The sequence below is a fragment of the Peromyscus leucopus genome, chromosome 6 (genome assembly GCF_004664715.2).
Source record: "Peromyscus leucopus breed LL Stock chromosome 6, UCI_PerLeu_2.1, whole genome shotgun sequence".
NCBI lineage: Eukaryota > Metazoa > Chordata > Mammalia > Rodentia > Cricetidae > Peromyscus > Peromyscus leucopus.
The window spans coordinates 128,127,639-128,155,546 of record NC_051068.1 but is presented as its reverse complement, the minus strand read 5'-3'; the positions used below and the strand labels follow the sequence as shown (position 1 = coordinate 128,155,546).

The 27,908-nt window shown below is 38.6% G+C and overlaps 1 protein-coding gene and 1 long non-coding RNA gene across 5 annotated transcripts in view; one reads left to right on the top strand and one right to left on the bottom strand.

Moving 5' to 3' along the window:
• Negr1 (neuronal growth regulator 1) overlaps positions 1–27,908 on the bottom strand; it is a 738,499-nt gene that overhangs the window by 428,828 nt on the left and 281,763 nt on the right. For all 3 annotated transcript variants that reach the window (XM_028882947.2, XM_028882948.2, XM_037207286.1), the window contains exon 2: positions 16,811–17,043. In XM_028882947.2, the coding sequence (XP_028738780.1) occupies positions 16,811–17,043 (233 nt within the window). The remainder of the gene's footprint in view (positions 1–16,810; positions 17,044–27,908) is intronic.
• LOC119088249 lies at positions 12,714–18,823 on the top strand. 2 transcript variants are annotated; one of them, XR_005091884.1, is made up of 5 exons: positions 12,714–12,807; positions 14,005–14,196; positions 14,992–15,086; positions 15,897–15,933; positions 17,197–18,823. It is a non-coding gene; the product is annotated as an uncharacterized LOC119088249 (long non-coding RNA). The 2 variants fall into 2 exon arrangements; XR_005091883.1 differs by lacking the exon at positions 12,714–12,807 and having other exon boundaries at positions 13,855–14,196.

The following is a 27,908-nucleotide window of genomic DNA, read 5'->3' as shown; positions in this document are numbered from 1 at the left end:
GCCATACAGTTTGTAACTAATACAAGCTTCTGTGTGTTTATTTGGGTCTGAGCAGTTGAGGACTGGGTGGAACACTGTAGAACTTCCAGCTACATTTGGTGTACCAATATGGGGCTCTCAAATTTCCATAAGGCCTAAAAGAGTTTAAAAAGGGCTTCTAAACACACGAGAACAGAGCCCAAAACAGCTTTCTACTTTATGTCTCATGCAAGTCAAGATATAGAGACACCAAGGTACAGAGAAACCGTGGCATGTGGACTTGAGCTACAGTATGGTGGGTTCACAGCATATGGGCTTGAGTGCAGCATGGAAGATTCCCGCTGCAGTACATAGTGGCATCTGCAAGCCACACAGCATGGTACATGGTTTATATAGCTTTTGCTAGTACAGACCCCCTGCCCAAAAAGGAAAGTTTTTGGCTACACACTGGTGGATAGAAGCATAGACCCACTGCTTCCCAGAGTCTGTGATGAGCATGGTCCCCCGCCCACCCCAGAACTGGTGGTAAATATAATTCTGCCAAGTGGGGAGCTGAGGTGGGTGGAGTCAGCAGCCAAAGCTGCAACTTCAGTACTCGCCATGCTGCAATTTAAAGCAATAGACTCACAATATGGCAGATTCAGATGGAATAAGTCTTTAAATGGCTTACAGTGTGAATAAAAATGTATGTAGGCTTGGAAGAGAAACGAAAATGAATATAGACAGTTATAGAAAAAATAGTTTTAAAAAATAAATTCTTTAAAAGGGACAGTAAAAGTAATATAAAAAAATAAGCCACATAAAGATGGATAACACACAGAGAATCTGGATTATATTGTCTTTGGAATTTTTAACTGCAGAGAGACATTTGCTTGTAAATGCTGCTAAATTAAACCAATATGTATATTTTAAAGGTACCTTGACTTCAAAATTTGGATCTAAGGATATGTTGCTTTGGAAAGGAGGCTCTGCCTTTGTTTCCACAGGAAGCAAGAGGCTATGGATTTGTTTTAGGTTAAGATGGATCAGATTTGATCAAGCCAGACCTCCTGAACCTTAACAGAGGTACCCATAAACAAGGTTATAGCCGGTATTCCCAGTACTTGACCATTTTCTCAATTTTTTTTCAGGATCCCCATAAGATTGCCAGCACCCCATATCAGCAGGAAGTAGTATGGGAAACTATGGCCAAATTCCCAAAATATTGTGTATTTTTGTTTAAAGCAGGTTGATTATAAATACAATCTTTTTCTAAAGAAGAAAAAGGGGTAGTATAGATATAATAGGAAGAAAGTGTAGATTACTGAGCCTACTTTTAAAGAGCAACAACTTGCTTAAAAATGTTTTACATTGCTATGGATTTTAGTTTATTGACACAAATTTAAAGTTAATTTTGTTATACCGTATGTACATTTATACTCTTGTTTAAGCTAATTTGTACAACTCATTTGCAATTGTAGTGCATAATTAAGAAATACAGATTAATAATAAGTCATCTATGATAATCACACTTATAGTCATGTTAGTTAAGTTTTCTAGGTATACACAGAAATATTTCAATTAGGTAGGTAATATTCAAACACTTCAAAGACCTACAGAATATGGCATTTAAAATGTTTTAAAAACTTAGACTTTCTGGACATTGAGACACATCTGCTCCTGGCAGCAACAATTTACTTCAAAGAGAAAGATGGGCATCAAAGACACTCCATATGGAGTTTATCTTCTTCTTGGCAAAAATAGCCATTTGGGCAAGAAACTATTCTTGCCTGGACTGCTTGACAAAAAAATGTTGTATCGACTGGACATGCAGGATCCATAGAAAAGGTGACCACTGAACTTTGCAAGGCGAGATGGTCCTTCAGGTTCCTGCTTCACAGAAGAAACTGCCAGATATTCTACAGGACATAGAGAGAAATTACTGAGAGACTCTAGGCCTATAGGCTGAAGAAGGATGCCCCAACATTGCAGAGAAACTCTGGGTAACTCTCTAGGTAGCCAGCTGTCTCTATCATTCTAGAGGTTTTGAAAGTTGCTTACAATATACTTATTTATTTAGATAATATTATATCTTTCTGGGGTCTTTGATGTAGTTGAAGACTAGATAGTTATAATTATGGTTTTCCTTGGTTATAATAAAAGATAAATTAGATATGAAACTTTAGACTCATAAAAATAGGATAGCTAGAATATTTTCTTCAATTTTGCCACATATAAATAGACTAGATATTGTAACTGTAATTCTTGCTTGATAACTGTTCTATTATATGTAATTTTACTATGTTAAAGTTAAAACCTTCCTTTTTGATTAGACAGAAAAGGGAAGTGCTGTGGAACGTCTTTCTGTATGCTGTGAATGTGTGTTGCTCTGATTGGTTGATAAATAAAGCCATTTGGCCAATGGTGAGGCAGAATAAGGTTAGGCAGGACATTCCAACTAGAGAGAGGAAGGAGAAAGACAGAGCAGAGGAGACACTGCCAGCCGTCACCAGGAGAAGCAAGATGGAAAGTATCGGTAAGCCATGAGCCACATGGCAAAGCATAGATTTATAGAAATGGGTTAATTTAAGATGTAAGAGCTAGCTAGTGCGAAGCCTAAGCCATTAGGCCATATAGTTTAAAAATAATACCAGCCTCTGTGTGTTTATTTGGGTCTGAGTGTCTGCGGGACTGGGAGGGACACAGGAAAACTTCAGTGACAGGCTTCACCATGACCCTCCTCTTTCTGCATACCTACTCCCAGATACTATCACTTCATTCACCTCAGTCACACATGGCTATGTGACTGAAAACTTAGAAAGAAGGAGGACACTGGCAGAACTTCTGATCAGTCCTAATTACAAATGATACAACTCAGTGGCCTCTGCCTGTCACTTCCACAATCTTTATTCAGTTTGTAAAAGTGCCAAGGCATTGAAAAGTGACCTTCCTTATTGGGACAATTCCTAGTTAGCAAATGAATTATTTTCACACATTTTTCATTTCCTCCACTTCCTTCTATAAAACACACCTCAGATGGGAGCTTCACTGTGTGTTGTCTAGCCATACAGTTTTGATTGCTCCATTCTAATGTCTCTTGCTCTCAAATGATCATGAAGGTATGTAACAGATTCTTGTGCTCTTTACAGAGACAACTCTCCACCTGAGGAACTTTTAGACAGCTCTGGATATAGAGGTATGTAAAGTAACTATATAATCGAACATTACTAATGATAAATTATAAAGAAATTTATTTTAAACTAATTATTAGTATGATTATAATTTCATCAGTTTTAAGGACTAAAGATTATATACTAATGAGGTAGATGTGTTGTTTATTTTTGCAGAAAGAATTAAAATTCAACTGAATATTTTATACTCCAGAATGTAATGTCTTCAACTTTTGTCAGAGTTGACTGATATTTTGACTCTGATTATACTCTCCTCCTCATGTAAGTATGTAGTACAAAATGGCAACACTATAAGTATAGAATTTCAGAAGGTTCTGGAGATTCTATGCAAATTGCAAGCTAATATTCACCTATCTAATGACTATTTATGAAGCTCAAGTAGGCAACACTAACAGCACTTTTAAAATGAAATATTCTAACAAAGTCCAAGCCAAACAGACAGTAATTTAGCACTTACATTCTGAAGCATGGGGTAGTGCTGACTGAGCCACACGTGGACAGCTCAGCAGGTGCATAGTGTGCATGCTGGGTGCTGGCAACCAAGGCCGCAGTGATGCATGTGATGCAACACAGGTGAGAGGTGCCCCAACCTTAGATTCATCGCATGATTTGTTCTAGAATTGATCTGTGGTCACTGCACATTCAGATCCTTTTGAAGCCTGCCAAGTTTCCTCTGCCCCCACATTCAATCACGTGACTGGAGATGGAGCATGGTACATGCCTCAGGAAGCCGAGCTTGTAAGAAATAACACCAACACGTGTTCACTTTGTGTGTAAAAATGGTTCTCAACCCATGGGTCATGACCCCTTTGGTAAATCAACCTCTATTTCCAAAAATACTTACGATTCATTACAATTCATAACAGTAGCAAAATTACAGTTATAAATTAGCAACAGATATAATTCTATGGCTAGGGCTTACCACAAAATGAGGAACTGTACTAAAGGGTCACAGCATTGGGAAGGTTGAGAGCCACTGATGTATAGTAATGAGTACATTACAGATTTTTAGCAAAGCTTTTCTTATATCAGAGCTTTTGTTAGTATTTAAATTCTTACAAACTAATTTTTGAGTGGGAAAATATGATCACTGCACCTACAGAGGAAAAATCTTTGTAAAAGAATAATATCAGCCATTGATATAAATCCTCTCTTTCAACTTTGTTCTTTTATCTCAATTACAGAAAACTAATACCTAGTAATCCTACTTTCAAAAACATAAAAGAAATAATACCTAAGAGAGAAGAAAATTTATGTTGTGGATAAAACAAATATTTAAGGATTTTACTAAAAATAGTTCCATTAACTTTTTTGTGTACTGTTCTAGTTAAACCAACAACTTCAGGGATGTGGGTGCATTTGAATAGATGGAGGAGAAAATTTCCGAGAAGCTGGTCTGGGCAATCTGCCTTACAAGCATAGCTATTCTCACAGGGTGGTTGTGTGAAAGGGAAAGCCATAAATGCCAACCAAAATGCTTTAAATTTTAGTAGTTACTCAACATGCCATTGCCTAAAAATGCTAGCTCTTCACAGTGAGGATGATAGACCTGAGTTTTAAATGTACTTAAAAGACATTTTACCCAAAGATTCATAAGTGAGGCATCATGTTCTGAACTGTATTGGTATGAGACATGACCCCAACAAATACAGCCCCAAGTATTTAAAGGAATTAGATATTTCATAGGAGTTAAAGTACCTAGGAGGGGAGGTGGGGAGGTCGTTTAACTCTACTGCTTTATTATTATAACTAAAGATGATGATGTGATCACATTATAGGAAAAGGGCATGCACAGGCCACCACCAGCAGTTACTGGTACAAAGAAAACTATATACAAATACCAGTGTGCCATGGCAGATGCATCCCCAATGTTCACTTGGAGTTAATCCACCAACAAGTCACCTTTGTCTTGTGTCTAAGAGCCCCACTGTGTAACTACTTGATCTTTTTGGCATGCCATGAGGTTACATTACTTAAAGGGAAGGGATCTGGGGATAAAGAAATAGCATTCAGCAAAGTATTGAAATAATCGTTTTTTGTAAACTTTTAGCTATTTACTATTCGCTTTTATACTGAATATATTGTCTTGTTTTAGAGAAGTTTTAGGAAAATATGTCCATTTCTTTGTGTTTCAGGTCATATCCAAACCTGGGCTTCTGGGCATGAATACCCCTTTCTCCATGTATATAAATTAGACTTCAGAGTGGGGCCATGCAAGTGCCATCCATGAATGTGGAATCTCTAATATTTTTCCTCATGCTGATAAATTTTCTCTGTTTCTCCTTGTTATTTGTAGAAAAGTTTGAGATGTTGGCTGCTGCAGAGGATGGGCTGCCATGTCCTGATGCATCCAGTGTCTACACCTGTTGTTGGAGTGCAAGGAGTCTCTTCCCATTTCAGTCTCTTGGGAAAGGCAGGCCATGGCTCTCGGTTGCTCTTTATGTATCTACCCAACCTATAACCCAAGTGTGCTGTCACTCTTTCTGGTGTGTACAGTCAAGCTTTTAACACTCACAAAAGGTCACTAGCATTAAGTTAAGAATGGTCTGTCTTTAAACAATATGGGTTTATACCATGTCCACATATAATAATGCTCTTCTGATGCTCAGTGGTTAAGGATAATTTTAAGACACCTGCACTTGGTACATGAAAGGATCAGTGAGATAAGTGAGCTGCTGTAAGGTCATCTGGAGAACACTATGTTCTAAGATTTATTTCTAGGTTAAGACAATAACCAAAATATGTGTTATTAAAATGACATCTTATTGAATTTACTTATTTAACTTTTTACTTTCATTCAATGAATGGCCCAGGGGCTGACACTGTACATCCTGTATTGCTTACTGCTAACATGGTCCTGACTTCATGATAGTCTGAAAGAGTCTCTGAGATGCTGCTTTCTCTCTGAGTATTAGGATCCGGGCACCAAGGAGGTGTTTGACCTTATGGACCATGAAATGAATAACTGATTTTGTTTTCCTCCTATATTGACTGCTAGGAATCTCAGGGCTAAATATTTTATGAAACTCTGAATATGTGTAGGCTCACCTGTGACCATGTCTTACTCATACTTTCTTTATCTTGGCTCCTATTTCTTCTGTTTGTTTTGGAAGGATGAATATTTATTTATAAGCCACTTAAAATCTCTTCCATAATAAAAGTATTAATAATACATGGTGTTTGAGTTTTCTATCATTCCACTTTACAAAGGCATTTTCAAAACATTGTCACAGTCAAGTAAAGACCTCACTGTTGTTGTAGTTTTGGATCCCAGTGTAGAAATCTCTGAAAGAAGAGAGTCCATGGTTTCTAATAGGAAGACCCTTGCACCTGACCACTGTGACAAAAAGGAAGACATAGACAGAACTGCAGGGATAGGAAGTAGAGCGCTATGTGCATTGGACAGCAGCCAGTTGCTTCAGAAAGAGCTCTGAACTAACACTGCCAAGGTAGTTATCTCACAGTGTGCTGCAAGCAAAATGTATTGTACCCACTGCCTTAAACCAGGAATTGACTCCTGGGCTTTCTAAGCAGGCCCAGATGACTGAATTGGAAACTATCTTCAAAAGTGCTCACCAGTGAGTGCTGTCTGCTGACTACATTCCTAGAAGCTAGGGAAGGCCATTTCAAGTGTCTTATGTCATTGTAATATAGAGTTATGTATTTTTATGAAGATGCCTAGTGTGTATCTCCCTGAAAGGGCAAGTGATTATTAATCTTTTGGGACGGTTTGGTCAGATTGACAAACACCCAGGTGATTAGCAAAGCATGTGTCTGGTTGTGGTTGTGAAGGTATGTAGCCAGAGTTTTCCTGCCTGGCCCACAGTCAGGACTGACCCGCCAGTCCCGCAGCTGCTCAGACCCAACCAAGTAAACACACAGAGACTTATATTGCTTATAGACTGTATGGCCATGGCAGGCTTCTAGATAGATGTTCTTATATCTTAAATTAACCCATTTCTATCAATCTATAAGTTGCCATGTGGCTCGTGGCTTACCCGTATCTTAACATCTTCTCATGGCGGCGGCTGGCAGTATCTCTCTGACTCAGTCTTCTACTTCCCAGAATTCTCCTCTCTCCTTGTCCTGCCTATACTTCCTGCCTGGCTACTGGCCAATCAGTGTTTTATTTATTAACCAATCAGAGCAACACATTTAATATACAGACAATCCCACAGCAAAGGTATTTTTTAGAGATGATTAGATCATGAGTGCTTTTATCTAATGGATAATTCAATTCATGGATGAGATATAGCATTATAAAATTCTTGAGAGATGATGAGACCTACTTGGTGGATATGAGTCAGTGGGTGTGTCCTGGTGGAATACATCTTATCCTGCACACTGTTTCAATCCATGTCCTCTGTTTCTTGAATTCCATGATGGGAATGGCTTTGTTTTATCAAGACACCCCACAGTGAGACATTGCTCAACTTTTTGAAAACCCAAGTAATCCCCCCACAAGGTTTTCTTTGGTCACAGAGATGAGTCACTAATGTGTAAAATTGGCTCCAGGAGTTAGATTATTGCTTTTTCAGAAGATGTATAGACTACTTTGTGAGGGGAATTTAGAAAAGCTTGGAGGAACAGGCTAGATCAGGCTTAGAATGCTGTATGTAGAGATAATAGGTGATTCTGGGAAACTCAGAACCCAAAATGCTGACAGTACTGTGGCCAATAAAGGCTTGTGCTAAATAGATAGCCAAAGGTTTAAGACATGCACTGGTCTTACAGAGGACCTAAGTATGGTTCCCAGGACACATGGGGCAGTGAACAACCACCTGTAACTCCATGGGATCTAATGTTTCTTATCTCTGTAACACCCCCACTCACACCGTTTAAAAACAAGTAAATAAGTTTGTTCTGATGGGGCTTTGGACAGCAATAAAATTGTTGAGAATTAAACAAAAAGTCCATATTACAATAGGGAACAGAAATTGTCTGTTTTTCCATATCCTAGGGTGTTTTTTTCTATTTTTAATTAAATTGAATTTAAATAAAGAACTCGAGAAAACATCAATTTGAATAGAATTTGGGACTTGGTATAGTTACTGCTCTCACAGTTCAGCCATGTTTATGGTGATAATTGGGTTTAAAAAGTAGACATGAAATGAAAGACAAGTAGTGTACGCAGAAGATGGATGGTTGGAATCTGTGGACAAAGAGGTGATGGCTGACAAGGAAATCAGTTCCACCAAGGAGAATCTGTGTCCTTTTCTTGGAAGTACAGTAGAGATGACTGAGGTGCACTCAGGACCTGGCCAGACCCCATCTATTACAGGCTGCAGGGTGCAAAATTGTCACTTAATGTGAAAGTTTTTCCCTTGGGAATGCAGACTGCCTGGAGTGCCTTTCCTGGCAAGGGGCTGCCTTTACATGAGTTTTCTAGGTCTTACACTCAGGTATTCAGAAACTGATGTAGCCTTCATATAAGTGGCACTGGGGTGATGTCCACATTGGCAAGATTTTGACATTACCTCCACAAAGTCAGCTTTGCAAATGTGAAACATGTCAGCGCTGTGGGGTCATGGAAGCTTTTACTCAGATTTCAAAGCAAGACCTAAGAGCTTAATCTAAGTATGACAGGGCTTGTGTCCATGTAGACAGCCTTTAAGATAGATATGCATATGATAGCAAGGCAAATCATTAATGTCCAAGGCAACCTCAGGAAGTTAGACACTGGAAACTGAATGTCTTCCAAAGATGACCATAAGAAACCAGTGCATACCCAGCCCAGAAGCCACATGTTCTCCAATTACTACACCACTGAGCAAGGGCTCTCTGTGACCACTGACCATAGTACCATGTACCCCAGACACCTAGTGTTTGCTCTGCTCAGTCCAAATCTAGCTTTGTACTAATTCTTCTTTGTTATTCTCCCACTCCTCCCATATGGAATAAAAATATCCACTCTGTGACATGCATACAATTACATTTTAGTTTCATTAGGATTTACAACTAAGAATTTTCCTTAAGTACCACAGAAGTCATTGGACCCTGTCTTAATTAGGGTTACAACTGCTGTGATGAAACACCAGGACCAAAATTGAGTTGGGTTGGAAAGGGTTTATTCTGCTCACAGTTCCACATCATAGTCTGTCTTTGGAGGGACCCAGAGTCAGGAGCTGACAAAGAGGCCAAAGGGAGTGCTGCTCTCATGCCTTGCTCAGCCTGATTTCCTATAGGCCCAGGACCACCAGCCCAGGGGTGTCACCACCACAGTAGGATGCACCCTCCCCATCAACCACTAATTAAGAAAATGCTGTACAGGCTTGCCTGCTTCCAGGCTGATCTTCTGAGGCATTTTCTCAATTGAGGTCCACTTCTCTCAGATGACTGTAGTTTGTGTCACACTGACATAAAACTGGGCAGCACAGACTCTAATTTTGAACCATTAGAAAAAAAATTAGAAAGAAATTAGAGAAACAACACACTTCACAATAGCCACAAATAATATAAAATATCTTGAAGAAATTCTAACCAAGCAAGTGAAGGACCTGTATGATTAAAAACTTCAAGTCTTGAAGTAGGAAACTGAAAAACATAGCAGGAGATGGAATGATCTCCCATGCTAATGGATTGGTAGGATTAACATAGCAAAAATGGTCACCCTATCAAAAGCAACCCCATCAAATTTCTAGCACAATTCTTTACAGACTTTGAAAGGGTAATACTAAACTTCATATTGAAAAACCATCAAACAAACAAACACCAACAACAAAAAGGATAGTCAAAACAATCCTGAACAGTAAAAGAACTTCCAGAGGTATCACCATTCCTGATTTCAAGCTGTACTATATAACTGTAGTAGTTAAAAAAAAAACTCATGGTTTTGGAATTAAAAGAGGCATGTTGATCAATGGAACTGAATTGAAGACCCATACATAAATCCACAGAGCTACGGACATCTGATTTTTGACAAAAGAGCAAAAAATACACAATGGAGAAAAGAAAGCATCTTCAACAAATGGTGCTAGTCTAACTGTATATCTGTATGTAGAAGAATAAAAATAGATCTGTATTTATCACCCTGCACAAAACTCAAGTCCAAGTGGATCAAAGACCTCAACATAAAACCAGATACACTGACTCTGATAGAAGAGAAAGTCGAGAATAGCCTTGAATGCATTGGTACAGGAGACAACTTCCTGAACAGAACACCAACAGCACAAGCACTAAGATCAACAATTAATAAATGAAGCATCATTAAACTGAAAACCTTCTGTAAGACAAAGGACTCAGTTAATAGGACAAAAAGGCAGCCTACAGAGTGGGAATGATTTTTACCATATTCACATCAGATAGAGGGCTAATATCCAAAATATATAAAGAACTTAAGAAACTAGATATCAAGAAAACAAATAATACAGTTTAAAAATGGGTATAAGTTTAAACAGATAATTCTTAATAGAGGAAACCTAAATAGCCAAGAAACACTTAAGAAATGTTCATAATCCTTAGTTATCAGGGAAATGCAAATAAAAACTACTTTGAGATTCTATCTTATACCTGTCAGAATGGTTACGATCAGTTAACACAAATGACAGCTCATGTAGGTGAGGATGGAGAGCAAGGGGAACAATCTTCCATTTCCTTGTGGAAGTGCAAAATCATACAAACAATATGGAAAGCAATATGGTGGTTCCTCAAAAACTGGGAATTGATCTACTCCAAGACCCAGCCATACCACTCTTGGGCATATACCCAAAGGATGCTCAGTCATACCACAAGGATACTTGCTCACTGCTCTATGCATATAGAGGCTTTATTCATAATAGCTAGAAACTGGAAACAACCTAAATGTCCCTCAAGTGAAGAATGGATAAAGATGTGGTACATTCACACAATGGAGTATTGAACAGTTGTTTAAAATGACATCATGAAATTTGCACATAAATGGACAGAACTAGAAAAAAAATATCATCCCGATTGAAGCAACTCAGACCCAGAAAGATAAACCTGATATTTACTCACTCAAAAGTTGATATTAGCTGTTAAGTCAATGATAATCATGCTATAATCCACAGACGCAGAGAGGCTAAGTAATAAGGAGGACTCTAAGAGGAACACATGGATTTGCGTGGAAAGGGAAAATAGAATAGATTTTGTGGGTGGACTGGGGTGGGTGTAGATGAGAACAGGAGGGAATCGGAGGGGGGATGAAAGGAGAGAGTACTGAGAGAAACAAGTGTAGTAGGTCATTTGGTGGGGATGATGTGGAAACACCGTCCAGTAGAAACTCGGGATTCTATGAAGGTGATCCTAGTGAGGATGCCTAGTCATGGAGCACCTGGAGCCTGAATGAGCCATCCTCTGCAGCTAGGAAAGACTTCCAGAGGGAGGACTGGGACATCAACCCAGGCACAAAACCTTCAACCTATCACATGCGGTGATATTATGTTTCCCAATATATTGTGCATCCTAATAAACTTATCTGGGGTCAGAGAACAGAACAGCCACTAGATAGACATAGACGCCAGAAAATGGTGGCACACACACATTTAATCCTAGCATTCTGAAGGCAGAGATCTGTCTGGATCTCTGTGAGTTCAAAGCCACACTGGAAACAGCCAGGCATGGTGACACAGGCCTTTAATCCCAGGAAGTGATGGCAGGAAGCAGAAAGGTATATAAGGCGTGATGACGAGGAACTAGAGCTGGTTAAGCTTTTAGGCTTTTAGCAGCAGTTCAGCTGAGATCCATTTGAATGAATACACAGAGGCTTCCAGTCTGAGGAAAGAGGATCAGCTGAGGAATTGGTGAGGTAAAGTTAGATGTGACTTGTGTTCTGTCTTTCTGGTCTTCCAGCATTCACCCCAATACCTGGTCCTCAGTTTGTTTTTATTAATAAGACCTTTTAAGATTCATGTTACAATAATCTGTGTCACCTGCAAGATAAGCTGAGGTAATGGTAGTGCAGAACTTGTGGGGGTGGCCAACCAATGACTCCTCCACCTTGAGGACCATGCCATATAGAGTAAGCCTACATGTGATGATGCCGGATGACCAGGAATCAGAGGTTGGATAGCCCAGAGTCCTAGGAAAGAATCAAACATGACTAGCCAAAACTAACCAACCAACTAACCAAAAAACAAAAACAAAAACAAAAACCTGTTAATGAAATGATATTCTGCTATATTTATAGATAGGTGCCTATCACAATTGTCATCCAAGGGACTACCACCTGCAGCTGATGGACACAAATGCAGAGACCCACAGCCAAACATTAGATGGAGAGAAAGCCCAAGTTGGAGATCTCTACTGGGTCTCTACTCTTGGAGCTCTGGAACCCAGTGGAAGAGGGGGAGAAAGAAATATAGGAGCCAGAGGGATTGAGGACATCTTTGCCTTAACATGTCACATACTTCCCACCACAGTCGTCTGATGCCTTTGAAATGTTGAAACAATGTCAGTTGTCCTATCAGATATGTTGTCATGGGGAGGAAAGTAATTATGTATATGGCCCCTGTTGGGCGATCAAATTCCATAAATGCTTATTTAACATGGAAAATTTTTGAGAATCATTTTGCACCATGAACAATCTTCTCTTTGTGTAACAGGGTGAAAGTAATTGTCTAGGGGATTGCTGAATTCACTCCTTTCCAGGAAGAACTGAAATGCCATGAAAAGAAGAGCTCACAGTAAGGAGAAAGGGAAGGTAACAACTTTACCGCTCCTGGATAGGAGAGGCCCAAGACTAGAAGTCCCTTAAATAGTCTGCACTGGCTTGGGTGTTTTATTAGGGTCCTTGGGTCCTTCCCTTTCCCCCCATTGGCCTTTTGGGAACAAGAAGCTAGCATTTCAGGTGGCCTGCTTTCACTTTCTTGTGTTCCTCTACGACCCCTTCATTTAAGCATCTTGGAATGTTCAAAGTAAAAAATACTAAGTCATATTTCCAAATGAGCACCTTTTGGATTTCCCATTACCCAGAATTACCACTCTGACTTGAAGCCAATCTTCCATTCCTATGTATTTTCATTCTTAGTTAGCATTACTTCACATGGTTAAAAAATCCACATGATTAGAGATTTCAATTTATCAGCACTATATTGTAGATAAACAATAAAAATTATTTTCCTTATTGAACACATTTTCCAGTTTTTCTACATCAATGCCATCTATGATATATCACATTCTTTGAATTCCATGGGTGCATGAGTTTAACTAAGGTGGCTTGAGTAGTTTTTCAGGTAAAAAATCCAGTAGTCATTCCATTATCCACTTCATCAGGGAATTCAAGATTAGATTTCAGATGTGCTGATTTTTATCCCTGTGGTCATCCTTCTCTATTATTCTATTTGTTAGTATAAATAATTTAAAGTCATAAACAGCAGCAATGAATTCTTCATGTAGTTCCTGTGTTTATAATAACCTATCTTTGTTAATCTACTTTCTAAAATAATTTTTTAAATCTAGATCCCCTAACAAGGCTACACAATGAAAATGGGCTTTGTTGACAGGGGTGTGACAGAGGCAATGGATACATTTTTGCCTCAGTTGCTCAGTTTCTTTATCTTGGTGAATGAAGGATAGACAAATCATTTGGCAAAGAGCACATCCTTCTAAATTATCCAGATTAGCCCAAGTGTGTATGCCTATCCATTTATTTTTGCTCATTGAGAAGAAATGTAACTTAAGTAGGATTAACATTTTATGGCATTTATTTAGTTCTTGAGTTGACTGACAAGCCTATTAATGTATTCCATGAGCCTTATTACTGTAATTGGAAAATGGCCCACATGCCAATCAACTTATAATAAGTAATTATGTTCATAAATACTGTAAAATTATTAGCTTTTAATTTGATCTCATGACATACCTTCAAAACAGTTGCATGGATTTTCTATTTCTAAAGGAACAAAATATACTGACAAGAATTTAGCAAGCACATTCTTAACTGCTCAGAAGTTCATGATCATCAGATGACCTTCAGAAACTATCTGAGAAGGCATGCAATTTCTTTAAAAGTGCTTAGCAGTGTAAAACAGTCTCTGCAATAAAAAGTTGAAAAGAAACACCTGGAGAATTAAGCAGATGCTAGAAAAGGGTATGTATCCCACTGTCCAGTTTACATGGGGCGATGTGACATGGGAAGAGAGAGAATGAAATCAGGATGCATTTCATATTGAGAAATAGAGCATAGAAACCTACAGGTTGTAAAGGACAAGCCAATGTCACATCTTGACTGGCTCATACATCGTCATACAAATACATCCTCTTAGTAAGAAAGGCTTGCCACCACCACCCCCTTTTTTTTTTTTGAAAATTCAGATAAAAAGGAAAAGGGGAGAGATTTTGAATAGACCAGAAAGGAGATTGTGGTGGTAATCTAATTGTACTGAAATATTATTTTGATTTTTTTAATAATTGTCCGGGGTCAGAGCTATTAGAGCCATAGCAAGAGTGTTGGTGGTGGTGGCACACGCCTTTAATCCATAGATATCTGTGTGTTCAGGTCAGAGCTATTAGAGCCATAGCAAGAGTGGCGTGTGCACACGCTTTATCCATAGATCTCTGTGTGTTCAGGATACAGTCAGCATTGAGACATATGCCTTTAAGACTAGGTGTACATTCAGACAGTGACGAGGCAGTCATGTGTTTGGTTACAACAATGAAAGCAGAACGACATACTATAAAAAAACGAACGACAGAAGTAGTCTCTTTCGCGAAGCTGGACAGCAGAGGAAGGTGAGATTTTAGCTCTGAGCTCTGACTCTTGCTTTCTTTTACATTGTTTCTGTGTTTCTTATTTAATAAGACGGTTGGTTACATCTATAGGAGATGTATCTGAGCTCTGCAATTTCATGCCCACTTCAAAGCCAAATAAAACTTTGTCCTCCAGATTCCTGGGATAATCTATGTAAAAAGGTGGACACTGTACTGGAGATGCATGTCACTGAAATTCCTGGGCTCAGACAGGCGTCCCACAAAAATCAGGTAGAATCTTGTGAAAACTTTACTTTGAAGAGCACTTATCACCATATGGAAAACAACAATCTACAATCTAGTGATTTGGTTTTCATTGTAAACTGTCTCCTTAGAGCAAATTGTGTAATTAAGAAGTTTAATGACCATGACTGAAATATTTAATAATAATTAAAGTTGTTTTTGCATTGAGGTTCTTATTTTATATGAATGAATAGCCATCAGTTAGGAAGGTTAGATATCAACACTGTTATAGAGTTAACCCGAAAACTAAATTCAAATCAGGCCTTGACTTACTGAAGGAGAAACTTGAAGATAACAACACCGAGTCTCCCATTTAGCTCCATCAGGCACCAAGTGCCCATGGGTATTGTAGAATAGAATATTTGTTTAACTAAGTAAAGATGTGTTACATTTGTTTGTGTTGCAGAATAATTGTTTAACTATGTAAAGGTGTGTAGCTTTGTTTATGCTCCATTTGTTTAATTATATAAAGATGTGTGTTGCTATTTTACCTTTCCTGCATAAGGCACCTGACTGGTCTAATAAAAAGCTGAATAGCCAATAGCTAGGAAGAAGAGGAATAGGCAGGGATGGTGGACATAGAGAAAAGGGAAGCCAGCCAGCTAGCTGGGCCCAGTTAGACACAGAGGAGGCAGGAAAGCAGGATGGACACAGTACACAGGTAAGGTAAAAAGTTTTGGGCAGCACATCGACTGATACAAATGGGTTAATTTAAGTTAAAAAAGAGATAACTAGAAACAAGCCAAAGCTAAGGCTGAGCATTCATAATTAATAACAAGTCTCTGTGTCATGATTTAGGAGCTGGTTGGCAGCCCAGAGAGAAATCCTGCTGCATGTGAGTATGCAATGCCAGCATTCATTTTGTTACTACTTTTACTCATGGTTATCACAGCATCATTTTGAGATCCAGATAGCAAAGTATTTTCATGCAGCCAAAACATATAAAACTTGAGGACCAGTACATTATATAAAGTGCAAAACTATGCATTTTCACCCTTCTCAGATTATGGTCATATGTTTTGTTGAAGTATACTTGCATTGGCAAACCTGGGCTCTCACAGTTAAGTGTGAAAGGGCAACAAATACGTGTTTAAAGATTACTAGTTGACTAGCACTGTTTTGTTTGAAGTTCAATCAAACAAAAGGCACTGGAAAATACCTTTCCAATTATTCTGTATCTATATCTAACGAGTTATTCTAGAAGGCTACATTTTGCCTTGTCACTCAAATGCAACTGGGGAGGCAATATGTAGGAAGGTTGTGGGAGGTGACTTTTAGAGTTACCACCCACAATTCACAAGGCTGTCACTTTTCAACTTATCTGCTCTGGGTTTTTAAGTATTTATTTTAATGTATCAATTATGGGTTCTCCGAGATTTATCTTAGAGATGACTCAAGGGAAGATATGTAATATATCATATACAAAAATCGTAATGTGGCATTAATGGCCATCGCTCGTTCTTGTAAGTGGGGATTCCTGGATCTAAATAGTCATTATCCTTTAATGGAATCTAGAAGATAATTCAGAGGATAATGACAACATGTTGAATACTGGTAGTTTTCTCTGACTCATCTCAATATTAGTGTTAAATATTTTACACAAAGTTTCACAAGGATCTTTCTGGAAACATATAAGGTACAATTTTTTTGGTATCTTACTAATAGAGATTTCAAGCTCAGCCCTCTCCAGCAATTCATCAGGAAACACTCACCTTGCACAGTGAGGTGAACCTGCATTGTCCTCGGTGTGTGTTGGGTCTGCACAGAACAGGTATATGGGCCATCATCTGTCACATCAACATTCTGTATCTGGAGGCTGTAGTCTCTTTTATTCAGTGTGGAAATGGAAACTCGAGGATCCACTGACCACTTGTCACCTCCAGCAAAAATGATACTTGACCTGTTGAGCCAGGCACCCTTTGAAGCTCCATCCTCCAAGTAACACCTAAACAGGGAGGGGGTAGAAAAGGAGGGAGGAAAGGAAGATGGGTAGGGAGGAAGCAGGGGGAGAGAGAGGGAAGGAGGGAGAGAGAGAGAACTGTTAATCAAAATGAGAATGAGTAACATCATCTTTGTTCTGTGTGTCCTTTCTACACAGTGAATACCAGTAGAACATCAGATGTAACATCACATATTCCGGAGATGTGAAGCTACTGATGCTCACCAATCCTTGATGCACTGTGTACTGATGCTCAGTACAATTCTCAGTGCCTATGGAATTAATCATGCATGTATATGCCTGTGTTTCAGTTCAGATCCTAACTCATCCCATTCTCTTCGTTTATATAATGATTACTAAATATAAATAAAGTCCACACACTTCTACATGAAATAACGCTTCTTTGACACTATAGGAGGAAAAGAGGTCCGAGTGACACAGCTTTGAGCTGGTCTGGCTCTGTACAAAATGTGCCAGCTATGGAAAGCATAAGATCACCACAGAGCTGATAATCCTAAGAAAATCTGCCAAGTAGCAAGCTTGTAAAAATCTACTATGACCTTCAATTTACAAGCTATAAGCTACTTTTACCAAATGGCTGCTGTCATCAGTGTATGGCTGACACTAGACTTCAGTGACAAGACTGTGTTGTCTTTTCAATAAAGTGTTGACTAAATTAATTTTTCCCCATGAGACATTCACTTATCAACAAACTGTTAAAAGACCCCTATTTATGGCTGGGAATGTGCTTGGTTCTTGTTCTCTAGAAGTTGTCATCTGGTAATAAAGACAGGCAAGGAATTTTTTTGTGAGTGTACAGAGGAGAGGATGTATAGATGAAATCAGACGAGGGGCATGAGAAACCTAGGGTTCTCAGGCCCAAAGAGGGTGTCAAGGATGGATATACCAAGACTTTTTGGAAGATGGGCTGAGATGTACAGAGGGGTGTGGAAGTCATGGGTTGTAAGGTGAAAGCCAGCTTCACAGAAATGTAAATAAGCAAAGGTGTGGAGTAGGAGAGAAGAATAGGACTGTGGAGACAATCTGGAGATGGCCAATGAGAACAAGCTTGATGGTAATGCATCATATGTTGAAACCTAAAGCTAGTTACTCAAAGTGAGACTCTGGAACAAGACTTAGAAACACAGTCCTATATTCAATAGAAGGCAGCAGGAAGAGACAGGAACAGAAGACTGAGGTCATATGCCAGTGATTTTGCTGAGGCCTGAAAATGTTTCATTTTGAAAAAGTTCTGTTACAAATTAAAGACTAGTTTTCTTAAATGAGTACAAAGCACTGCTACGGAAGGAGAACACATACATCTGAACAGTCTGACAGCATTTCCACAGAACACCTTGGGGGATTGAACACAAGAGTCTGAGATTGCTACAAAATTGCAAGCTGAAGGCAACTGGCAGCCACAACCAAGTTTATGAAAGTAATCAGGGGGTGAACAAGGAATAAGGTTCCAGAAGAATCTAATTTGCAGTCAGCTTCCCCATCTACAGAATCCAAAGTGGCAGGGGTTGTAAAGGTCATTTTTTAATTGAAAAGCTTTTCCTTATGTATTTAATGAAGAAAATAAAACCTCTTTAATGCTATAATTAAACAATTGCAGCATGTTATTAATTCTTAATAATATACAGAAAGAAGATAGAGGGAACATATTTCTCATTAAACGAGATCATATCCATGCTGGTGTCAGGTTGAACTCTCTACATTTATTAAGTGGATCCATCAAGTGCTCCTTGTGTGACCTCTGCATTCCTTGCATTTATATAGTAGGGTGCTTATCACAGCCCTGGAGGCTATGGCTTGCAACACCCTTTATCCCTAGAAAATAAATCGAGATGTCAAGGTTCAAAGAGTTCCCCAAAATAAGGCATTGGTGGGAGGATTGCATTTGCAATCAAATCTTTTTTTTTTTTTAAATACACATCCGATGCCCTTTCCACAGCAATGCAGATCAAAGACTTAAAAATTTCAGAAATGGAAAGATGATTAGAATGTTGCAGATGTTACTGCGAGTAATTTCTTATTTACTGAACGTGACAGATTGCTTAACCTGTCTATTCTAAAGGAAGCAGAAAATTAATTAGGGATGGGTATTTTGCATGGAAGTCTGATTTGGTGACTCTTGCTGGGCAGTTCCCTTTCTCTAGAGACAGGCAAAGCTTTGCTTGCATCTGGGGTCAAGGGGACTCCCCACATTAGCTGGCAAATCCAGTCATAAACTTCATTGCTTATTCTGGTGCTACAGAGGACACCACAGAAAGACAGACTGACCTTTGCCAAGGAGAACAGGGAAATAATGTTGTATGTCCATGGTTGGAAGAGCAATCGTCCGTAACTATCATTGGCTCCAACCTAACGCTCCTCAAGGCACATGCTTAGGAAATTGTTCAAACAAGAATCAGACACAAATACAGATTTTGATCAGTTCCATGCATTTCTACCCTTTTCTTCTCAATCACACGTAACAGAGCCTCAGCAACTAAAATTACGGTATGTGGAATTTTACAATTTGGGGATAATCAGGCTTAGGCACAGCATGGGGCTTTCTAGAGCCACAGTATGTGGGTATAGAATGCTTGTAGCTTTAAGGTTAAGGCAATGGCTGCGTGAAATCCATTAAGGAGGCCAAGTCCACACACACACACACACACACACACACACACACACACACACGTATGTATTTTGTTATTTTTAGCATTATTATATGGAATCCTTGAGAATATCAACATTTCCTAGTCAAGCTTGTTTGCATTCTTCCTCCACCAAAGCATTTTCCTTTACAACATAAGGAGCTACCTGATATGTTAAGAAATTCACTAAGGAGTGGAAGTACTTTAGGTGTGGTGGGATGGGAGTGACAGCCACATGAGGGACAGTTATAAATACTTACTTTTCTGATCTTTAGGTAACCAAATCTTTTGATGTTGCTGCTACTTTGTTTTATATCTGGAGCCCACAATAAAAATCTCCATTAAACCTGATCTATATAGGATTCATTAGTGTGAATGGCATAGCACATCCTGAGTTGCCTAGAAAAGGAAGTGGGAAATATCATTCTGACTGTATATCCCTGCCCCCAACACCTGCAGCCAGGTCCTTTCTTCCTACAAGACACGGGGAACCTTTAACACTCACACCAGGTCAAGTTGAGGCCTCCTATTTCACTCTAAAGAAAAACATGATTCCCCGTGGGGCTCCAACACATGCTGTGTAGTGAGGTCCTCCATGTACTTCTGACCTTGTTGGCTGTGTTGGTTGTTTTTCTGTGGCTGTTCCCTGCCCGCCAGGACTGCCTGTCTTGGGAAGTTTGCAAAGTTTGTTTATTTCCCAGGGAGTCTCTTCCGCTACCATTCTCTGTTACTAGTTCCCTTTTGTTTTATTATTTTTTTTAACTAGCGTGATCACTAAATTATTTAAACTAATGATTGACTATATAACTCATCACTGTTCCAAGCATCCTCCTTGGACATACTATTTACCTGACTGAATGAACAGAGAAAGGTTTGAAGTGATGGGCAGAGGTGGGCAGATAGTATATAAAGGTCTAAGCCAGAGGTTTTCAACCTTCCTATTGCTGTGGCCCTTTAATAAAATTCCTCATATTATGGTGACCCCCAACTATAGAATTATTTTGTTGCTACTTCATAACTGTAATTTTGCTTATGTAATGAATTGTAATGTAAACATCTGATATATAGGATATCTGATATGCAAACCCCAAAGGAGTCATGACCCACAGGTTGAGAACTACTGCTCTAAGTGATCACATACTTGAGAATCTGAATTAAGACACAACTGCACTGTTTGACCTGAGGAGTTTTTCCAAACCATGAGATGCTATGCAGAATGTTCCAGACACTACACTATCAGATGTGTGAGTTGGATGTTTCTATTATCTTTGCTTCACAGATGCAGAGAAAGAGACAGATGGATTGTGACTTAAACAAATGAACCATGGGCCACAGTAGCATACCCTGGGGCATTGTGGACAGCTCTGGTTCATTCTTCAGGGATATTCTTGCAAAGGACAGATTGATAAAGTGAGAACGCTAGGGTGTTGGTGGGATGAGGTAAAGCCCATTCATTCTCTGACCAAAACCCATCATTTTACCTCTCTATTTGTAGTCTCAGGATCTCTTTGAAGTATAGATAAATAATCCAAATAAAATTATATATATATATATATATATATATATATATATATATATATATATATGACAGCAAGTCTTTTCTAGGAAAATGTTTTTCTGTTTAAAAGAAAACCTGCTAGACAACTGGCTTTGTCAGGAGATGAAGAAAGAGGGCCCCAAAATACACTCGTCAGCACAAACTGTGTTCGTGCCACACCGGACACCACACAGAGGCTTACATTCCCAGTCAGTCATCTGCATATTTCATATTCACAGTGACAAACATCTGGATATTGGAAAATGTACAAAAACTAGCTTGAAATATTTCACTTTGCCTCACAGTTGTTAATTGTACAAACCTAGGCTGAGGAAGGCAATTCTTCCTTCCTCTGAACTCTTTCAGGAAGTTTCCTTGTAGCTGTTAAGATAGGAATCTCCAGGCTGGCTGGGTATGAAACCCTGGCTGATCCCACTGGTGTAACAATTCTAACATATTCTTCTGGAGATACCAACCCTGTGGGGATCAAATCCTGAAGGCTGACTCAGGGAGCTCACAGGAAATTAGCTTAATATGTTGTTTATTACTTTCCAAAATTCTGCTAAGGAAAAATGCTGTTGCTGCTGAAGAACAACTTTGCCAATTTAGGTCTTTAATCCTGTCTCACAGTGTCACGATGAGGCTTCCCATCTCATGGTCCCATGTAGGAAAGCCGACCAGCTCTGGGAAGACAGGTCAGTTTCCCCATAATGTGTTAATTAATGAGGGCATCTACTAAAGACACTAATTAATAAAAGAAAGAGGGAACAATTCTCTCCAATTCAAATCTAAGCTATGTGAAAATGACTTTCTAATGAACGGGTATACAGTTAACTACATCATTCTCTTTGTGGTACCACAGAATGCCTGCCACATAAACATCTCCCTATGTCTTTATCACAAAGTCCATGTGTCAGAGAATTTTCAAAGGCATACCAAAAATTTCAGAACCCTATACAATCTCCATGTAACCTTTCTCACATGCAATCATATTTTAATTAAAACTAAAGTAAATTAATGAAAAAAGAATGTATTGATATTATGACAACTGGGCCAAACTGGAATAAGGGAAATAAAAGGGAAATGAAATACAATAAATTCTAACCTCATTCCTATTTAGGCATCCTTTTCCTAATGTCTTTCAAAATCACATATATGTATGTTCATGTAAGGTTATACACATTTGTCTGCCTATCTTTCTATCTATCTATGCAGAATTTACCTTTAAATTATCTAGAATGCAATTCTTAGACAATAAAATCACAGGATTGGTTGCGGATGTTGAGATTTCTACAACTGCTCTCTGATATCACCAAGTGACAGATACTTTTCTAAGCATATTATGTATCTTTTTTCATTAAGACCTGACAAGTCCTTGAGGTATTTAGGTCTGGCCAAACACTACCATTACGCCCATTCACAATGAGTAACATAGTCACAGAGCCAGCAAGTGACTTCTGGGTGGCGTGTGGTCACAGATCAAGCAAGTAACTTCTAGATGGCATGCACATTGAAATTTGTGATGCATAAAAGCACCATTAACACAACACATGCATATTAAGTCTCCAGTCCCATACTTAGTGTTGTTGATGGGATCTGCACACTTATTGTTCATGGGAATTATACCACATTTGTGATGTGCTTGCTTTTCCTATAGTATCAGGAAAGAAAAAATATATACTAACACCAATAACATTGATTTCTTGTTCTGTGAAAGAAGAAAATTTATCTCCTATATATTTTATTCAAGATCTTCTTTGTGATAATCTTTTAAGTATAGGCTGAGCAAAGGATTGAAAGCTACCATCTATAAGAGAAAGCAAATTTCCAAATGTCTAAACTGCTTCCCATTAGACATTAGAAGTGAATATGAAAAAAATAAAATTTTGTAAGTTTTTCTGGATTTTATGTCATTTAGAACTTTATATCTCAATCTTCCCTAAAAAATTATTTTTAAAATAATGAGAAAATAGATTTGTAATCTTCTATATCATTGAAATGTACAATTTAATCTGCTTATAGGTATTTTGCAGGTAAGCCTGTGTTACAGTATTTTAGAATTTTAAGTATTTAGAGGATCACTGAAGTTTTACTATGGATTAAACCAAATTTCCAAATATTCAATCTATGTTCACCTAGAATTAACCTACATGCTTTTGCAATAACACATATTGATGTATTTTATCTTAATTTTTCTGAATCTAAAAGTGATAATGCCGATGATGATAATGCCGATAATTGCAAATAATTAACACAGCATTGACTTCCCTTAAGTAAAACGGCATAAGTGGTGAGAGAGATGCCTCATGTACTCAGAATAAAGAAATCAGGCAACGCCCAATGAGCAAATGCATGCCCTTTCATTTTCCACCTGTGACAGAGAAAGCATCTTGTCCTGATAACAAGGATGTATTTCATCAGGTAGATGGCCACTGTGAGCGAAGACACACCAAGAAAGCCTTGCATATTATTTCATTTGACACTTGTGAACACCCTGAGAAGGGAGTCTTAGCACCCCAGTTTTCAGATCTGTGTGCACAAGCACAGGAAGTGATCTTCTAGAAGGGGAGGCCTCACATACGGGAGAAGCCCATTCAAAGCTCCTCCTTCTGATGGCTTTAAACAAATCTCATGTCAGAAATACCTGTCATTGCCACATTTTAAATTTTGAATTCAGTGAATCGAGCTTGCTTTCTCCCACATGGACTCAAATGTGAGATACTCAAATCTGGAAGAGTGTCCAGTCTTTTCACTAACTGGCAGGTGCTCCAAACCTCTGTGGGGATTTTCGCCTGCACTGCTGTCTTCCTGACAGACACCTGCAGAAGAAATTGGACTTCCACCTCACGGGCTACAACGGGGATGAATGCTGCATTCACAATGCCTACAGGAGGGTTTAAGGTACCAGGGCCCGGCAGGGAGGTGGAAACCCAGAGAAGGACTGAGATTTAGTTGTGGTTGCAGGGCAGCCTTGCTGCCGCTCTAGCCCCCTGTGTGGACCTCACTCCCGAAGCAAGGAGCGAAAGTAGAAGAATCACTTGCAGCAGATTCTCTCACTCCCATCAGACACCTTTGTATCTAAACCATTAGATGGGCTGTAATTGCATAAAAACAATGCTAATAAAACAAGCAGCTTGCTGTGCATGTACAGCAAGAGAACTCTTCAGTATCTGTGAATATTGATGTTTGAATAACAAAATGAATTCCTTTATCCTCTCCTATAATTTTTCAAGGAAAAAGTATTCTGAGTACAGATTTCACTTTATAAATAAGAATGGCTCACAGCACAAGTGATTAAAGTTAGCTTTGTAACTGATAACTAATGGGTCATTAATCCATATTTATCTGTCCTTTCAAGAAAATTAAATAAGCCATAATTCAACATGAGCTATACTTTAACATATAAACCATGGGAAAAAGTGAATGTGATTTTCTTTATTATCTCAGACATCTTTCTAGAAACAATTTTAAATTGATAATATTCCCTCCCAAATTAAAAAAAAGTTGAAAACAAATCCAAGTTTAAAATTTATTAGAGATTATTTTTTGACAAAGGCAAACTATAGTGTCTTTTGCTAACATTGAAGCTCAAGCATCTTTCCTATATTTTAACATAGAGAAGCTAATCTTCCCTAGTTTTCTCACCTGTGCAATGGGGTTATGAAGTATCTCTACCAGACAATATTGTCATGAGGACTAAGTATGTCAAGATGGAGCTAGGTGTGTATATGAATACAATTAAATATTGTTATACTGCCTTACTGTTCCTAACTTTAGGCTTCAGATTAAGACAAACAGGACTCTATAAACTGAAAGAAAAATGATATAAATATGATCAGAACAAAGGAGGTCATGCACAGAGCGAGACTCAATACCAGGACATTTGCTCATTTCCACTGGGCACAGGTCTGTCTGGTTTATATTTAAACACACTCTTAAAAGCATTGCTTGTTCTTAAAATCCCGAGGAGAGCACTTTTGGTGCCTTTCCACCTTCTAAGCTAACTACATGGACAGAGGCACCATTTTAGCCTCCTGGAGTTCAAAGCTTGCATTAAAGAAAACAGCACCTGGTTTATAACCAATTGTTTTGGGCAAATAATAATGTCTGTAAAGCCTTTGTTCACAAAATAGAGATAACATACCATTTAATAAATGACTTCTCATTTGAAATGAGGTTCTCAGAGTCATGAAGTCAGAAAATGAGTTATGAGCATAAGTACAATGTCAGGCTTTGTGATCTAACTCTTCTTAAACCTCAGGCTATAGTTAGGAACTTCCATCTGGAAAGGGGATGGACAGAGGAATCCCAAATACCTGGAGGTGAGCCTAAGAGTTGACTGCTTCTCTCTTGATTCTTTGACACATGGCACACGTTTGCAAGCTGTGCACAACCATGAATGTGACATTTGTAATGCTTACCCCATGCTTTGGTTTTTTTCAAACCTCTAACTTCATGTTACTGTAAATATGTCCATTTAAAAAATTCTTTTTTTTTTTCCAGCTGTGGAGCCTCCATGGCACTGGACTAGGCCCTCTGCATAAGCAAGACAGTTGTGTAGCTTGATCTGCTCAAGAAGCCCCCTGGCAGTAAGATCAGGATCCATTCCTGGAGCATGAGCTGGATTTTTGTAGTCCACTACTTGCTGTGGGACACCTCACATAGCCTTGAGGCAGCGGGAGGGGCTTGGACCTGCCTCTATTGAATGTACCAGGCTCTGCTGACTCCCCATGGGAGGCCTTACCTTCTTGTAGGAGGGAATGGGAGTGGGTTGGGGGAGGGGAGACTGGAGGGGAAGAAGGAGGGAAGAGGGGGATCTGTAATTGGTATGTAAAATAAATAAAAAAAAATTTAATTAAAAAAATTCTTTTTCTCACTTTAAGTGAATCCAAAGAAATCTGGATAACAGTGATTTGATGTTTATTTAACAGCTATTTTAAAAAGTATATAGATAATTCTAACTTCCAAAGGAAATGCTAGATGGTTTATGTTTTGCCTCAGACTGAAATGACTTCCATTTTTAGCACATAATTCATTACTAATTTAATTTTTTGGGTATTTAACATCTTCTATTGATATCCTATCTTCTCTTCTCTAAAATTAAATACATAAGCCAGCATGAAAATAACTCTGTGATCATAAAAAATAAGACAATATTGCAAGTAAAATTAATGTTTTATTATTAATAGTATGTGACTAATCAATATATTATGGTAAATATTTATTAAATATATTTGTGCTTTAAGAAGTTAATAATGTTTGTATTAATTAGAACATTTATCTAGATATATGGAAAAAAAAAACCCTAAATTTTGCTTATGTAAAAAAGGACTCAGAATCAAATCTTCCTGGATTTTACATTTGTTATTTGGAAACTAGGAGGAAACCTGCTTTTAATAAATCTCTGGCTATGGGTAAACGTGTCATGATAACTTCTCACACCTTCTACCTCCTAAAAGCAATGAAGTAACAACTCTGTGGTTGGTGCCCATTGCATCAAGGGAGCTACTCTACCAGCTGAAGATCCCATTGAATCTCCAAATGGATTCTTGCTAAAATTATCCATAGTAAAATGCCTCACAGTCTAGGGTACTTACTATCTTATTGTTCTTACTCTTTTTTGTTTGTTTGTTTTGTTTTTTGAGACTGGTTTCTCTGTGTAGCTTTGGAGCCTGTCCCGGAACTCTCTCTGTAGACCAGGCTGGCTTGGAACTCACACAGATCTGCCTGCCTCTGCCTCTGCAGTGTTATGATTAAAGGCGTGTGCCACCGATATTGACTCTCGCACTGCCAGTATCTCAAGTAGTCTCTGCTACATGTCAACCTGTTTTTCTGGCACCAGAATCTGAGACTTGACTCTTCCTGCTCCAGAGGTTTTATGAAAAGTGACTCTGAATAACATGTGGGAGCATGAGTTGCCACTCACAGGTGGATTTCCAGGCGGGCTGTGCAATTTAGGGTCAAACCTACCCTTTGCCTCTTCCCCTGCAGTGGTTGGCAAGGTGCCCACGCCTAAGAGCATTTGGCATTCAGGGCACACTAGTTTCTTTTTCTACATTTTTCTGTCTGTATATTTGCCTCTAGACTTCCTCCTTTTAGGGTTTAGTTTCTGCCTACACAGGTAGTTAAAGAGCCATGCGTGGGAATTGCCATGATGTCTACCCACAGACCAAAGCTGTGCCCAGCGACACTGCGAATGGAAAACACGGTAACCCTCTATTCATACCATTCTGAGTTAAGCTTGTGTTGAAAGTTGCATTTTTCAAAATTAAAACACAACAAATGAGGGTCATGCAGTCTGAACTGTAACTGCCCATGCTCCAGCTACTAAAACTCATCTATTTGGATTTATATTTGATTCAGGCAATGTGATATTTTTATTGTTTTCCCTTAAAACATATTGTTATGACCTCAAAAAACTGCACCTTGATAGAATAGTCTTATAGTTGTGTCCCTCAAGAATCCCACCTCAGGGGTCAAAATTCAGTTATTCATGAGAAAAAGTAAGTTTGTCACTCAATGTCTTCATGTTCACCCTCTTTCCTTGCTAAACAGACTGATAACCACTTTCAGCATAATTTATAGTTAGTATAACACACATTGGAGGAATGTAATTAACTGTAAAATGGCAAATAAATGATAAGTCAGGGAAGAACAATGGAAACGGTAGGCTTTTTAAAAATAAAAAC